The 18037-nt window shown below is 40.0% G+C and overlaps 1 protein-coding gene across 1 annotated transcript in view; it reads left to right on the top strand.

Moving 5' to 3' along the window:
* Positions 1-1284: 1284 nt before the first annotated feature.
* The window catches only part of ITGB6 (integrin, beta 6), a gene marked incomplete at its 5' end in the record, with an annotated part of 65754 nt that continues 49001 nt past the window's right edge, over positions 1285-18037 (top strand). The window contains 2 exons of the mRNA XM_008563953.1: positions 1285-1446; positions 4424-4519. Coding sequence (XP_008562175.1) covers positions 1285-1446; positions 4424-4519 — 258 coding nt within the window. The remainder of the gene's footprint in view (positions 1447-4423; positions 4520-18037) is intronic.

Here is an 18037-nt window from a genome sequence, read left to right on the forward strand (position 1 = left end):
GGGGATCGCATTGAATCTGTAGATCATTTTGGGTAGTATCAATAGTGTTGGGAAAATTTGGTCGAAACAATAGTCATATATGATTAATTTTCTTTTTTTTTTAAAAAAGATGACCAGTAAGGGGATCTTAACCCTTGACTTGGTGTTGTCAGCACCACGCTCCCCGTGGCCTTGGTGTTGTCAGCACCGCACTCTCCCGAGTGAGCCACAGGCCGGCCCATATATGATTAATTTTCAAAGATCAAATACATATGGTATACAGGTGATGGTAGTCAATGTTGTACCCCCAAAATATGCATAATTAATTATGCTTCAATAAAAAAATTTTCAAAGATCAAGATCAAATTAATTAGTTTTTGAATTAACTATGGTTAAAAAAAAACCAAAGGCAGAACATTAATGAAAAAAAATTAAAATATTTTTATTTTGAATAGCCTGAATCACTATATATCTATACATGTCAGTACATATCTACAACATTGTAGGAACTCTGCTTCTCCTTGACTATCTGACAAGTATCCATGAGAATGATTCCCCTGTTTTAGACAATAGCCCTTCATGGAAAATGTCAGGAAACAGACAGGGCTGAAGCTCCTAGAAGATGGAAGGGGCAAGGAATTAGAGGAGGAAGGAATGGGATAAAGTGGGATGGAGGAGAGAGGATGAGTTTTGGCCCAGCTAGTTCCTGTACTAATATTAATTAAAGGGGAGAGCTCTGCTAGATACAAACAACAGACTGTCTTAATTAGCAGGACCTTGGGGCCATACTTTGATAAGCAATTCTTATCCTTTTATTAGACTTCTAATTTTTGGATGATATCATTAGAAAGAGAAATATATGCCTACTGTTGGGTGACATTCTAATGAAACAGGTTTACTTTGAGTCCATTTTGTATTGCATTTTGACTAGTTTTGCTTCAGTTTGTATTTGGGATTATCTGTGACCTCCCCCACCTCCTCACTTCATTTTTCTGGTGAATTGAAAGCTGGATGGTAAAAATAATTAACTATATAAAAGTCAAGATCAACTGAATACTGATTGTAGCAGAACTTTTTTTTGTGAAGCATAAATCATCTGAAAATGTTATCCAGGAAAAAACAGATGTCACAGAATTTCATTTTTTAATTTATGAATATTATCAACTCACAATAGATAGAAAAGGCTAAAATAGATAAACCAGCAATATATTTTTCATACTCTGAATGTGTCCAGGCATAATTGATCCACACTGAATAAATGCCTGTCTCTCTCCAATACATCCAAATGTTTCTCTCTCACTGCAGGAAAAAATTGGCTGGCGGAACGATTCCCTGCACCTCCTGGTCTTTGTGAGTGATGCTGATTCTCATTTTGGAATGGACAGCAAACTGGCAGGCATCGTCATTCCTAATGATGGGCTTTGTCACTTGGACAGCAAGAATGAGTACTCCATGTCAACTGTCTTGGTGTGTAAGCTGTTGTCAGGGCTATAAGTAGGCCAACGAAGTAACAATTGCTGTAATGCAACGTGGAATAACTTGCACTTGCTGAAAACAGTGCACATTTTATGATTTGAGATTTAAAAAGTGCCTCCCCTCAATTCTCCCATCATTAGAGGAGCATAGGTGGGTGGTGGGGACATGGCAGAAGTTTCGATCTGCTATAGCACTTGTGATCCCAGAACCTCCCCAACTTCTTAAAGGTCCTGGGGCCAGCACAAAGCAGCATAGGCAGCTCATTCTGTTCTCAACCACAGCCCCAAAAGGGAGGCTCAGACCAGAACAGTAACCACACAAGGGTTGCTGTGAATGATAATTCCAGGGTCATGCCCCTAAATCATGCCATGCTTTCATGGACCACGGTGCTCCATGGGAAACAACTAGTCAGGTACTACTTGGTTGGTGCTTATTAACATTTTGCTTATTGTATGTCATTTTAAAAATTCTGGTGACATTTAAAGAAAAAAATACCTGACTTGTGTAAAACAAGTAAACTTTTCAAAGCTCTTTTGGCATACATGATCTCATCTGATCTTTAACAGAACCCTGGGTATACAACTGCTTTCCCTGAATGAACTATGAGGCTGCCATGCTGTGCACGTTATTCCCTCTATTCGGAATGTCCTTCCCTCCGAGGCTGCTGAGAAACTCTTAATTATCCTTCAACACTGAGTTCAATCATTAGTGCTCCTAGAGAGCCCTGTTTGACCTCTGTCAGACCCCGAAGTGATCGTCTCTCCTTTTGCTCTCACTCATAGATGTCTTCTCGCACATCTGTATGTGGAAACGTGTTTGCCTACATCTGTCTGTCCTTCTCTGTTGCACACTCCTCAGGGCCAGGACTCGTTTATTATTTCTGTTTCCTGACAGCACAGTGCCTGGAACATGGTGGGTGGCGACTATTACGTGAAATAGAATTAAATTATGAAGGAGCAACCTGAGAAGGTCATATTATCCCCATTTAACATTTGTGAAAATATGGTACAGAGAATTTAAGTGACTTCTTTAAGCCACAATGTTGTAGAAGTCTATATAGGGGAGAGAGAAAGAGAAAGAGACCCAGAACTCTAATATCACTTGGAAAAACTATTTCTGGAAACTCTAACAGTTTATTAATTACTCACTACCATTTCTTGACCTAAATTTTTAAATTTCAACATGACTGTTTTCCCCTGACTTTTGATCGGTAGTATTCCCCAAACATGTATATTCTTTAATCACATAATCTGCCTTTTCATATTACAGTACCAGGCAGATAGCCACATTTTGTTTTTTAGTCAATAATGGATGAGAAACTGTGAGAAATGGATCTTTTTCATTAACTTTTTCTTGAAACATTTTAAATACCCCATAATAGACATCTCGAAAGTACCACGATCATAGAAGCAAACACTATCTATTGCCTAATATGAACTTCTCATCTAATGAATGTTCAATTCATTCTTGCTGAGTAATTTGCTACAAATGCACAGAAGCCACGGACCATTTCCATGCCCACCTGCAACATAGCCCCCTGGGGCCTTTGAGCACTTCCTGCAGACTCAAAACCAGGCCAGATTCCTGGGGCCACAAAATAGTAGGATGTGGTTCCTGGCCCTGAACTTACAGTATATTTGTGGGAATTAAACCAACAGATTTGATTCAAATAGAAAACCACATTTGTCCACCTATGAAGGGCTATGTGGTTTGATCCTGGCTATACACACACAGCAGGCGAAAAGTACAGGAACATGTGGAGGTGAGGAGGGGCCAGCATTGGAGGGATTTAGGCTTTAGGGTGAAAGATATTTGGGCAGTTGAAAAGCAGAGGAAATTGAACATGCCAGACTCGGGAAGATTAATAATATCTGATATCTCTACTAATAAAAATCAAAATATGATGGACAGCACATATTATTACATAGCCAGATTTGTAGTTGGGTAATTTACCTGAGTATTTTAGGAAAAACTAGGCTTTTCTCTCAACTTGAAACTTGTACCTAAAGAAGACTTTAGATGAAAATATTCCAGTAGTGCTGAGAATATGTGAACACACAGTAGGGTACAGGAGGGCTTATCTCTCAGTGTTCCTCCATTTTGGCTGGCTTCAGTCATAACCAACATATTCTTAGCATAATTGTTTGCAGGCTGCTCCCTCATTTGAGTTTCCTCTTTGTACACTACGCACATGTGCATTCATTTGACAAGCAAGTGTGCTCCGTGTTTTCCAGACTTGAAAAGTAAAATCCATCTTCAAAATTTGGTAACTAATAACTTCTATTATTTTTAAAAGTATTTGGAATGAACATGTCAATGGAACAGAAGTACAATGTGCTTACTAAGTACAATGTGTTTTCAATTGTCCTGTAAAAATATTGCAGGATCCCATAGAGGTGATTTGTGATATTAAAATGGCAGTAAGACCAAACCCAAGTACTGAAACAGGAATGTCTCAAATCAGACAGTAGCGTGTCATTCCTCAGCACACTGTCCCCTCCTTAACCCTCATTCCACCTTAATATAATTCCAGAGTTTCAGAGCTCTAAGAGTCACCTCTGTCACATACATCATAGTCTCTCTGCCCTTCCCTCAACTCTAATATTCCTACCTGCTGGTAAGTGGCACTTAGAAGAAAAAAAATATTTCTCTACCCTTGAAAATATGACACACTATCAGTTTTAAAATAAATTTCAAGTGATCTACTTAGAAATGACAGAGCATAATACACTACATTGACAGGAACTGACTCAGGATTTAATTGGATTTATAATGTTTAGGAAATAATTATTAAACCAACTAAGTGAATAATGCTAATTGTGCAATTTGTTTATCACTTAGAGTGATAAATACAATAATGTCTGTAAGCATTGAAATGCCAAACTCAGTAAGATATCTTTGAAATAAATATTCGTATCCTTACATTCTTTTATTAAGATGAAACTTAAGATCTCTATGTTAATTTTAGGAATATCCTACGATTGGACAACTTATTGATAAACTGGTACAAAACAACGTGTTATTAATCTTTGCTGTAACCCAGGAACAAGTTCATTTATATGAGGTAAGCAAACATAATTCGGGAAATTCCAGGGAGATTATGTGCCGTGAAACTTTAACATTAACTGTGAGTTGAACACATGGGAAGGCCATTAGATAATCATTAACACATACAAAACACACTGGGCACTTGGGAAAGTGGATTCATTTACTGCTTGCAATTTAAATTATAAACAGAAAGATGCGGTGGGTGTGGGGAGCAGATATCATGGGACAAAGAAGAGTGACAAAAATAAAAAGATAAGTTGAGAAGAGCGCCAATAAACATAGGACCGCTTACCTAAGGGGAAATTAGTCTATCTCCCCTTGAACTGTTTTATCTGATGAGGAGAAAGTTAACAGAGAACAAAGGAAATCTTGAGAGTGGGAGAATTGACTTTAAATTCTTTGACATTTGCAAATTAGATACATAGAAAAGATACAAGTGGAGACACAACTCAAGCTATTGAGAAGTAGAAAGGTAAAAGAAAAAAACTTGTTAAATTGGGCCAAAAGAATAATTTCTCCCTAAAACAGTTGGATTTACAGTTCAAGTTTTTGGATGGAAGCACCAAATGCAAAAAGGGAACTGTTTTATAAGATGAAGTGATGCTCATAAACCACTTTATAAACTTTAAAATGTATATGCCAACACAAAATATTTCTATGGTTTCTTCCCAGCCTAAAAAAACATTATATCAAAATACCATGAATTGGGGTACTAGCAAATGATCTGCTAATCTGCAGTTTCACAGACAAGTAAGGAGACGTTAGCATGGGCCCTAGAAAATGAAGAGAAATTAAATTGTGCCTTTCATGCAGAAGCTTCACATACTCCTAAATTCAGACCTGATCTCCCATTCCTTGTAAAAGGACCTCTTAACTTGCTTGGTGACTTTACAGGGTTTGTGAAACTCTGAGATTATTTCACAGAAGGCTTTGATTAATTGCCACTGACCACTGAGGAAAGTGCAGCCCTGGAATTTGCATTGGGTTCTATAGAAAGGATTCAGGAGGAGATACTATCTTGCACTTTTAATGAGAGGAGGGTATTATACTCCCAGGTGAAATTGCCTTGTGCTGCAAACCAAGGAAGTCCTTTGCAATCAAGCTCCATACTCAAGGCCTTTGTTCTGCTCAGAGACCATGTGGTTTCACCTGATCTGGGCATTTTCTTATGGCTCTGTAGTAGGTGATACTTGTTTCTAGTGGTTTTAAGTAGTAGAGCTGCTGTTGAGATTAAAAAAAAAAAAAAGCCGAAGCACAATAGTGAGTCTATTCTGTCTTTGATCATTAAGGCTATAGTAAGGGGACCCTGGGGGCCACAACTCCTCCACAGCAGGGCTCCGGTTTAGAAGGGGGGGGGGATTGCACAGAATTTTTCTTCAAAGGGGAGTCTGGGGAACACGACTGATGATCATGAACATAGACTCCCATAACTCACTTTGGTAATAGTCTTTAAAACTCACAACTCGTTTACACACCTCCCCAAAACTGCTATTAAAACGACAGAGGGAGATGAAAAATAAGTGCATGGTAAAACAGAATCTGCTGGATTTGAGCTGGTTGCATCCATGGTTCCCCTGTTGCAGGGAAAATGATCATTTCCAAGGAAAATGCCAGATTAGAGCCTGCCTCTAATGTAACAGCAGGACATTTATTTTGCCTGCCTACTAATCTCATTATGAGGCGAATTTATGTTCTGTCATGATCTGTGGTCTTTACCATCCAGGCTCTGCTAAATTCAAAGGGACATTTAGGGAGTCATGCAGCAAACCAGGTCAGCAGCCCACTCTTTGGCTCTGGTCATTTCATTATTTTATTTTTATCTGGATGGGCCTGTCATTCTACCTGCTTCAGTGGGGGCAGGCAGCATCCTGGACTAATGATAATGACAGCAACATTGCACTTCCCTGAAGCCAGCGTGAAAATGCTGATCTCCTGTTTTATTGATAATGAAAACTGAAAATAGACCGATAATGGCTTGTGTTGCCTTTCAATTTACATCTCTTAGAAGGAGTCTTATGAGTGCAGGAGACCTATGCAATCTGATGTTTGGAAAGCCGTGACATAAGGAACGTAACCACTAAAGAATCACTGAAAAATAAAACCAGTGATAGGATAAATAATGCAATTACGTGGTTGGATCTAATGAAAATTCCAGAAGGAAAATTATTCTCTCGAGTTATTTGTTGAGCATAGTTACGTGCCTGCACAGCAGGCAGGGGGTGGGTTAGGTTCAGTGGCAGCCCTGACTTGCAGCAAGTAAGATTTATGTTGCCCGCTCACGGAATGCAGGAAAAATGACTGTGTTTTCAGTAGCTTTGGTAAAATGCTTTGGACTGCCCAGGTGTGTAGCGTTCCTGTCTCATTGTAACAGAGATCACAAACAACAGAAAGGGTGAAGTAAGCAGTTTTGCCGTCAATTCAATATGACTGCAGTGTGTGCTCCAGACTCCAGCAAACAGGTGATTTTGAACAAACATATTATTATGAACAGTTCCTGTTCATCCAATTACAGGGTTCAAAAGATAATGACAGATAATAGACTGAGCAGTAGGTAGTATATTACATTCTAGTGCTAAATACCATTTTGAATCAGGATTCCTATTACTCAAGTTAAAAAAAAAATTTGTGTTCTCTGTTGTTCTTAAATGTTTCCTCTTAATTTACATTAAGATAGTATCAGGCCACTAAACCCCCATTGTCTAATTTAACTAGTCTTTCCTTCCTAGTGAGGTATTGAGATAAAAAGCAATTAAATCAGTGTTTTTTACTACCTTGTCAAATTATATCATTAATCACCTCAGGTTATTTGCAAGACCTTAAAATATCCTATATTTTTTCAGAATGTCTACATCTGGCTGTGAAAGATGACTTTTGTGATGTTAATAACAATGATTACTATATGACTGGTATTTATGATGTAATGCTGTTGGAAAGTAAACAAGAAGTATATTGGTCATAGACACCTCCAGTTTATTTACTCACTAACACGTGTGACCACTAATTGCTGTCCCTAATTGTGGTTATTAGTACAGAGTGATGTCTCTAAAGCATGGGGACGGGGTGCAGGCAGATTTTTATGCCACCAAAGGGCCCTTTCCTCTGGAGACAAAAAGCTTTTATCAGCTCTTTGAGAAGACGGTGGGTCTTGCTCATCTTCCTGTTTAGGCCAATTCTCCATGCACAGCACATTTTCAGTAAATATTCATTGAATGCATAAAATGGTGAAATAAAAGCACCTCATCTTTTCTAAAACTGGGTCAAATGTTCTAAATAGGGACTTGGAGGTCTATGTGACAAATATTCATCAGGGTTGAGGACACCCATGCACACAGAGCAGGAGGGGCACTGACCATTGCTGGATTCTTGCCAGCCCTGTCTGTCCCTTCTTCTAGCCCTTCCACCTTGGACCCAGATGGCACTAGAGAGGAAAGAAACCCTCTGCCATCAGTCTTAGGACCAACCAGTTGGAGAAGCTCCACAGCCTTCTCACTAGGACATGAAAGAAAACCCCTGAGCAATTGTCCACCTGATGGCCATTAGATCAAAACCAGGCTTAAAGAGCAGCCACAGCAGGCTGTGAGCCCAGAGTCCTTTTAAGACTCGTGAAAATGATCTACCATCTACCATACACTAGTATTAATTTTTCAGGAATCAACCCAATTTTTATTTCACCCTTTCTCTCTTCTTGCTCTTTTGAGCTTTTTTTTTTTTTTAACTCACTATCTTAGTGATTCTATTGCATCATGAGACAACAAATTTAGTTTGAAGGGTGATTTTCAGGGACGTTACATAGAACTTTAGTATATAAAATGCCAAAACAAGTCATTTAACTGTAAAAAATTCCAACAGTTAATGCCAAAGAATATTGATTGTTTCAACTTAACTAATTTTATAATAATAATATTAACGGGTTTTGATATTTTTAATTATGGCTTTGGGGCTTTAAGCCTTTTATGAACCTTCTTTTGAGCTTTTCACTGAACCAACGGAGGAACAGAGGCAGAGAAAGTAGGGAGGGAGATCAAATAAAAATTGGACCCCTTTGCTATTTGTTAATGTGTTTCATTGTTTTATTTTGTGATGTTCCTGTTGGAAAAGATCAAAACAATTTTGCTCCAATGGAAATCAGTTTATCTCTCTGACCTGAGAGTTTACAAAATAAGACTGGACCTGATGACCTCCAGCTTTAAAAGTCAATGTCTCTAATCCTGGAGGGGCTAAATTACCATGAATTCCAATGATCTCCATACAGATAACGTAGTTAGCTGTAAAGTGGCTAATTTTAGGGCATGATCTAAGAAGTTGTTCTTCATCCTATCAGTCCCATCCTGCAATGGGGTATTCCAAACTCATGATTTTAGTGAAAATAAAATCATCTGGGAGTAAAAAGACAACTTCTGGATTATGAGGCATCTCCATGGAGTTCATAAATTGCTCTTTAATTCAAATGTAATGGAAAGGATTTTGATTTCTCCTTAATTGATGGTATCTGAGAACAGACTGAGGAAAGCCAGCTGCCTACACTTTCCTCATTAATTAAAACATCCCTCAGAGAGGGAGGATTTGGTGATAAAACTCATGTATTCAGATTATCAGGCAGTTTCCAGGCTAATTAATAAATCCCTACTATGAATAATCATCAGTAGTTACCTCTTAGATCACACAGTACTTCTCTGTGAAAAGTACTCAAAGCCTCATAATGAAGAAAATAAATGCACAGAAAGAAAAAAGTATAGATACAAAGTAGGGCCTTAATGAGATGCCCTATTAGGCCAACCTATGTAGAAATACAAAATGGGATTTCATCAAAACACGATCTAGGGCTGATTAGCTCAGTTGTTTAGAGCACAGCTTTGTAACACCAAGATCAAGAGCTCAGTTTCCCGAACTGGCCAGCTGCCAAAAAAAAAAGATCTAAATGTTTCAAGATTTATACAACACCCAGAATGCATAGTATATTATTGGAACCAAGATGCTATTGATTGCATGGCCATTTATTCATTCATTCATCAAACATTTCATGAGCACCTCCCATGAACCAGGTCAGACTTTGTGACTATAGAGGAGAATAAGACACAGTGCCTGCCTCAAAGAAGTCTCATAGAGTGTTAACAGGCTTACAAGCCAATAATTTGCCCAAAACACAGGGTGAAGGCCTTTTAGAGATTTAGTTCTGGAAAGAGACCCCATGGCATAGTTTTGCTGAGGGGTCAAGTTTTCATGTCCGTCAGTGTTTTTACTCTTTTCTGTTCACCATCTGTGTTATGGGGGCAGCAAATTAATTGGCAATCATGAAACTGCTTTTGATGCTAATAGTATCATAGTGTTGGATCAAGTCCTTCACATTATAGGGGTAAAAACTGAGGGCCAGACATTAGATGAAACTATGACTATGACAGTAATAGGGAAATAGGGAATGTTCGCTGAGAGCTTATTAGGTGACAGCCTGGGAGGAGGGGGGGAGATGAGGGTTTTACATTCATTTTATCATTTAATTTTCATCTTATGCTATGGAAACAAGTTGCAAGTGAGAGCCAGGATTTGAACCCAGAAAATCGGAGTCTACAGCCTTAACCACTGAGATAAGTCACCATTGAACGCGGGCTGCTGGAGTGAAAGAGCATGCTGATTCCTAACCACTAGGTCACCAGAGAAAAAGCCTTTTTAATAAAGTAACCAACTTTAAAAGTCACTTCAAAAGCACAGAGCCCAAGGGTGGGGCAGAGCTGCCTGACATATGAACCAATAGATGAATCACTTGATCTAGGGTCCTTTACTGTTGCTGTTAATTTAGATGAATCGAGCGATTTAAAGATGTGTTGACTTAGGGGCTGGCCCGGTGGCACACTGCTACAGTGCGCCGCTTGGGAGCACGGCGGCGCTCCCGCCGAGGGTTCGGATCCCACATACAGACTGGCCGCTCACTGGCTGAGCGAGGTGCGGGCACAACGCCGAGGGTTGCGATCCCGTAGCCGGTCCCGGTCTGGCATGGGCGCGACACTGAGGGTTGCGATCCGTTGCTGGTCACGAAAAAAGACAAAAAGGAAAAAAAAAAAAGATGTGTTGACTTAAAAAAAAAAAAAGTTTGGATTCTACCCTGTGGTTTATTAAAACTTGGAGTGGTGAGAACAGACCACATAGCTAGGGAATGCCACTGGCCGTCCCATCTAGAACAGCTACTGTCTGTGGTAATCACTATCTACGGTTCCAATCAAAGTGGGGAAATGGAGGCAGGCGGTCTGACAAAGGCTGTAAGTTTATTATAATGATATGGGTTGAGCATACAGTAAAATAAAGTAATATAATGAATACCCACATACCTATGCTCAGTTTTCTCAAGTTTTCACATTTTACCACCATATTTGCTTCAGAGTTTTTAAAGAAATGAAACATCCTGGATACAGTTCCCTGCTGTGTAATTGCCCAATTCTGGTCTGACCTGCCTCGAAACTTTCCATTCATCATTCTCACATTTGTTTCTTGTGCTATTAAAAATATATGTATATCCATAAATAATTATGTAGTTTTGGCTTATAAGCTAAATTTCATGCTGTACATATCATTTCTACAACCTACTTTTTGACTCAATGTCACATTTCTTGTTTTTTATCATATTTTCTTATTATGATAAAGTGTACATAACATAAACTTTCCCATTTTAACCAATTTTTTTTTTTTTTTAAAAAGATGACCGGTAAGGGGATCTTAACCCTTGACTTGGTGTTGTCAGCACCACGCTCACCCAGTGAGCGAACCGGCCATCCCTATATGGGATCCGAACCCATGGCCCTGGTGCTATCAGCACCGCACTCGACCGAGTGAGCCACAGGCCGGCCCCATTTTAACCAATTTTAAGAGCACATTTCTGTGGTATTAGATATATTCATGTTGTTGGGCTCAGTGTTAATGTTTGTGAGACTTATCCATGGACATACATGTAGTTCTAGTCTGCTGCTTTCCACCTCCGTGCATATTCCATTTAGTGCACATGCACATGGCAATGTGTTCATGCTGCACTTGAGGGTATCAGGTCACTTCCCGTTGTGCAGCATTACAGATGTTGCAGCTATGCACATACTTGCACATCTATTCTCTGTCAAGGATTCCTATCTAGAAGTGAAGTCCCTTGGTCACAGGGGATTGGCATCTTCAATTTTACTGGGTTTGTCCAAGTTGCTGTCCAAAGTGGTTGTGTCAGTTACTCTCCCATCAGCAATGTAGTGTGGAATTGTGGCCAGAACAAAACTATAGATTACTCTTTTTCTGATTATGAAATTAGTACATGTTATTTGCAAAAAAATAGGATATAGAAAAGCACAAAGTAGAAAATAAAGATCACTTGTGAACTCGCTACTCAGATGTAGCTAACCATTGTTGACATTTTAGAATATGTCTTCCATGTCTTTTATCTTTGCGTGTATTTACATATTTTAACATAATTGGCATCATACTATACATATTAAGTATGTTCTTTGAATAAGTTTATTTTTTACAAGTTTTACAAAGGCATAAAAATTAAATTGCATTTAGTTGTACATCAAACAATCATTTTTATTGATGAGAATAATATTAGATGAAATCAAGGTCTTCTTACAAAATTCTGAGTCTATGGTTTCCATACTAACAGGGTGTCTGCTTTAAAATAAAAGCAAATCGGACAAGGGACATAAAGAATAAGTACAATTTGTAACAATATACGTACTAATAATATTGATTTGATCAACATATGTCAACATTGAACCCCCCAAAATATGTATAATCAATTATGATTCAATATTAATTAATTAATTAATTAATTAATTAATTAATTAATTAATTAAAAGCAAATGTCCCCCCCCATCAGCAGCTCCCAAACCTGCACAAAGTACTACATTTTTACCTCCCAGGTTACTTTTTTACATATTCACATGATAATGGTTACTTTTTTACATGTTCTTGGTATAACTTTAATGGAATCAACGAATTGTTTCTAGCATCCGTTTTCTTATCTTAGAAAGCGCTCCCTTGGTGAAGACTCTTACATCTGTGAACAAGACTCCTCTCTGAGACATAAAGTGCTCAAAGATGTGTAACTACCCTTCTTTATGCTTTCTCTGGGTCCCACAAGCCAGGGACTCCTGTAAACAGGAGTTTCAGTTACCTGTCTATCCCCTGAAGCCTTTCCTATGGTTGAAGTTGGCCACTCTGCCTGTGTTGGTGTCTGTAAGGCTGCCTGAAATTACAGTTATGCTTAAAGGGAGCTCACCCCAAATTGGATGACCATGCAGGAGTCTAACTGCAATCAGACATTTTCCACATGGCACAACTTTATAAACAATCACAAATGGCATCAAGGCACAAGAGGACAAGTTAAACTAACAGTGCCATGGACATAAGAAGAGTTTGGGAGTATTATATATATTTAATTTTATGCCTAATCATCTGAAGAGCCCAAAATTTGCTACAAAGAGTCTAGTATTAATTATAACAGTTTAACATTTTGTTGCCCCTGCAGTATTGAATCTTCAGAAAGTAAATAGAAAATTTCTGAAGTCATTTGTTGAGCTCGAACACTTTGGGCTCACTTTATCCATTTATTCAAGGGTTGGCACACTTTTTCTAAAGGATTGCCAGATTTAGCAATCCTTTAAAAGCCCTATAAAAATACAGGATGTCCAGTTAAATTTGAATTTCAATAAGCAAAAAACAATTTTTTTTAGTGTAAGTATGTCCTGCAATATTTGGGACACACTTATGCTAAAAATTTTTCATTATTTCTCTGAAATGCAAATTTGACTGGGCATCCTGTATTTTATCTGGCAGCCTATCCATAAAGGGTCAGATAGTAATTTAAGCTTTGTGGACCATATGGTTTCTGTCATGATTACTCAACTCTACCACTGTAGCACGAAAGCAGCCATGGACAATACAAAAATGAATGAGCATAATTTTTTACAAAAATAGGCAACAGGCCACATATGGCCCACAGGCCATAGTTTGTTGATCCCCGCCTTCCTTCCTTCATTCATTCTATGAATATTTATATGCTTTCTATGTGCCAAGGGCTGAACTAGACTATAGGAGTATAGCAGAGAATAAAAAACAGACCCTGTTTTTGTCCTTGTGGGCTCACAGTCTAGTGGGGGAAACAGACAAGCAATAATTAAAGAATAAATAACCAATTACAACTTTTAACAATGTTACCAAAAAAATGACAAAGAATAGTGTGCAGCAATGGAGAATAATTAAGGAGGAAAGAGTAAGACCTTCCTCAGATAGGATCTTCAGGGAAGATTCCTTTCAAGAAGTGATAAGGAAACAGCATCCCTGAAGGTTGAGAAGTTTTCAAGAGGACAAGGCATGTGCAAAGGCCCTGAAGCAGCAAAGGAGTCAGTGCGTTTGAGAAATTGAAAAAAAGGTCACTTGGCCTGGAATGAGCTGGGGTAGAAGCGGGTAGAGTTGAAGAAGTAGGCTGAAACCAGACCTCTCAATCTTGAAGGCTGGGGAAAGTAAGCATGGTGCTGTTCTGCGGGTAGCAGGCATTCGAAAATACCACTTTTGTTGCTGAGCGTAGATGTCACAGGTCTATGACAAGCTGAAAACCCATGTGAATTATGGGTATATAGGTGTAAAAACAAAATGCCTTTATTTTCCAAATCGCCACAGACCCTCTGACAGACCAGTCTACACCAGCAGTTCTCAAACTTTGTTGCTCATTGCAATCGCCTAGGGAGCTTTTTAAAAATACCCAATGCCCAGGCTACACCATGATCCAATTAAATCAGTATCTCTGGGGCTAAGATCCAGGTACTAGTATTTTTTTTAAAAAGCTCCACTGTTGTATCCAGTCACCTGAGGACCTTATTAAAATGCAGACTCTGATTCAGGAGGTGTGGGCTGGGGCCTAAGATTCTGCGTTTCTAATAAGCTCCCAGATGTTACTGATGCTGCCTGTCCACCCACCACACTTTGAGTATTTAGGGCCTGCAGCTCTTTAGCAGTCCTCACACATACACCTGCTTGCTCTTTCCTCGTCCCCTTCATCACCTTCCTACTAGTCATCCTTCAAAGTTTTATTACCTGCTGTTTGGTCTGCGAAGCACATAGGCTGCTACCGAATCCCACATCATTTCCCATTTTAAAAGTGCTTTCTAAAGCTTTGGGACTTGCATTAGTCAGCAAAGGTCTGCAATCTCTGTCCAAAAGCAGGGTAATCTTATTAAGAGAAGATCTGAAGTAACCTCAGTAACAAATACTCAGTGCGGCCTCTTTGTTCTCAAAGTCTCCCTTCTCCAGTGCCTCTCTGTGCATTTGTTTGTCTCAGAACAGTCATGCGCCGTGGTCCATTTGTCTTCCCTTATCACTCTGTTACTGCTGCTGAGCGTTCATTCAGCTGTGTGCCGCAACTTCTTGGCTGACAAGGTAATTACATTCTGGGCAGACGGGGAAAAGACAGGTAGTGCTCAAAAGTTCGGAGCCCACTACCTAGTCATTGCTGGTGCAGACTTCTAGATCAGGCACCTGATCTAATTAGCACTCCCATCCTACCTGCCTGACTGTGGAATGCTGACAATTGAAAGCCCGAAGGCAAAGCAGATATCATGCAATCCAGAGACAGACATTCATGCTACCCTTGTGCCAGAAACAATTACACGTTCTTTTTGGAATCTTGGGTGTCCTAGTAAGACCATCGTGCCTGGGAGTAAAGTTTTGCATAATACTGGGAGCCCTGCATTTACAGATAATGAACATGAGAACCGGCAGAATAAAACCCCACAAGAATGAAAGACCTCACAAGAAGAAAGCCTTCTGATTGACTTCAGAAGAAGGACTTATTTCAGCAAACCCAGCCCACCCCTAGCTCTGGAAGAAGCACACTGCTGCACGAAAGTGGCTTTCCCAGCTAAGAGCTGTTTTCCCTTGACCAGACAAATAGCACAAGATTGTCCCTCAGGAATTTTTTTTTTTTTTTAACCTCTGTGTTTTTGCTACTTCCTACCTGTCTTTCAAGCTGTAGGCTGTGAGTTTGAAAGTCATTACAGTCACAACTCCTTCTTTCCTTTCTTTTTGCTTTGGGTAGGAAAGTAAGTGTTCTGTAATCTTTAAGTCCCTATAAATGTACGTACCAAGCTTTATTATTTTAACTTTCCAATGAGACACCTGGATTGCTATTGGCATTTGCACCAGATGCTCCTGCAGGGCCTGGTGGAAGAGAGTGAGCACTGGCTTTAGAGTCAAGACCTATTTCTGCCACTTACTAGCTCTGAGACTAGGCAGGGTAATCGCCTCTCCAGGTAAAACTAAGGGTTTAAGGTTAAACAAATTAAAAGAATCTTAGCCCAGTGTTAGGGGTTCAATTGTGGCATCCAAAAAGATATGTTAAAGACCTAACACCAGTACCACAGAATGTCCATATTTGGAAATAGGGTCATCATGGATATAATTGGTTAATTTAATATGAGGTCATCCTTAATCAAATATGACTTAATCGAACATATGAAGAGAAGAGACACAGAGACACAGACACATGAGAAGAGGACACCAAGTGACAAGGGAGGCAGAGATTGGAACGAGGCATCTACAAACCAAGGAATGCCAGGGATTCCCAGCCTCACCAGAAGTAGGAAGAGGGAAGGACAGATTCCCCCCCACCTCGGTCTGGGATTTCCAGCCTCCAGAACTATAAAACAATAACTTTTTGTTGTTTTAAGCCACTCTGTTTGTGGTTCTTTGTTAGGCAGCCCAAGGAAATTAACTTACCCTGTTTTAGGCTTGCTCATTAATCTCTCTCTGGCTCAACAGCGACCTCACAAGACCAGGATAGCCATTGCCAGGCACCTAACGGGAGTGGTCTGGTTCATAGATGTGGCTCTAGGGCAGAGGGTGCAGTGGGCCCAGCCCTGCTTCTTCCTAGATGGATAACCTCGGACAAGTTAACTAAATTCTCTGGGCCTCAGTATTTTGGCAGTAAAACAGGAATAATAATGGTACCTAAATAACAGCTTCTGTGAAGAATGGAAGGGATGACACTGCCAGGGATGAATGTTAGCTGTAGCTAGTCTTCTTCCAGTGACCGTAAAAGGTGGGTAGGTGGGTTCTGGGCACCGTTAGCCCTGCCTGCAGCATGGGCTCCGTGAACCAGCACAGTGGGCCAGGTGCAAGTGAGGAGAGAAAGGGCAATGTGGCCCCCTCCCCACACATTTCTGCCACTTCCTTGAGGCCGGTCACAGGGTCCCCCAAACAACAATGCTCCAGGAGCCTTGAGTTTCTGAAGTTGCACGTGTCCAAAAGGCAGGAGATCTGGTGGGGAATGTCAGGAGGCCCATAAACAGATCTCACTCCTGCTGCAAGGCCCCCTGAATTGGTCATTGCAACTCTTGAGGGCTTAGTCCTGGGACCAGCTCCTGAGCAAGGGGAGAGATGCTGAAGGAGGAAAGTGGGAGGCCAGTGAGAGCCAGGGAGTCTGCCCATGGATGCTTCCCTTGGCTCCATCCTCAGGAAGAAGAGATCCAGATGGAAAGTAATTACTGCTTGCATCTAAATACACAACAGATCTGAACCCCTTTCAGAACTACTTGCACTTTCTGCAGTTTAAGTGACATGTTGATTACCCTCATCCACAACAATGAATGTTTCTCTAAGCATTCGTTTCTCTTAGAATAGTCATACATTCTGTGGGTCCATTTCTGTTGGGTGTATATACCTAAGAGTGGAATTGCTAGGTCATGGGGTGTGCTTACGTTCAGCTTTAGTGGGTACTGTCAACTAGTTTTCCAAAGTAATTGTACCAATTTACATTCCTGCTGCAAGTGTATGAGAGTATTGTCAGTTTTTAAAATTTTAGCCATTCTAGAGGGTACACACTGGCTTCTCATTGTGGTTTTAATTTATATTTCTCTAATGATTAAAGATGTTAAACACTTTTCACATATTTATCTGCCACTTGCATATCCACTTTTATTAAGATGTCTTTCTCTTGTTTATATGTAGGAGTCATTTAGATATTCTGGCACTGAGTCCTTTGTCAGACACATGTACTACAGATATTTTCTCCCACTCAGTGGCTACTTCTCACTCTCTTAAAGGCATCTTTTGAGAAGAAAATCTTAATTTTAAAAAATAGACTGGGCCGACCCCGTGGCGCACTCGGGGGAGTGCGGCGCTGGGAGTGCAGCGACGCTCCCACCACGGGTTCGGATCCTATATAGGACTGGCCGGTGCGCTCACTGGCTGAGCGCGGTGCGGGCAACACCACACCAATGATTGCGATCCCCTTACTGGTCATGAAAAAGGCAAAAAAAAAAAAAAATTAGAATTGATTTTTTCTCTTAGCAACTTTATGTTCACAGCAAAATTGAGTGCAAGGTATAGAGATTTCCCATAAACTTTCTACTCCCACACATGCACAGCCTCCCCCGATATCAACATCCCCACCAGAGTGGTACATTTGTTACAAGTGATGAACCTACGTTGACACATCATCACCACCCAAAGTCCACAGTTTACATTAGGGTTCACTCTTGGTGTTGTACATTCTATGGGTTTTGACAAATGT

This window comes from Galeopterus variegatus, unplaced genomic scaffold, assembly GCF_000696425.1.
Source record: "Galeopterus variegatus unplaced genomic scaffold, G_variegatus-3.0.2 Scaffold178, whole genome shotgun sequence".
In the NCBI taxonomy this organism is placed as follows: domain Eukaryota; kingdom Metazoa; phylum Chordata; class Mammalia; order Dermoptera; family Cynocephalidae; genus Galeopterus; species Galeopterus variegatus.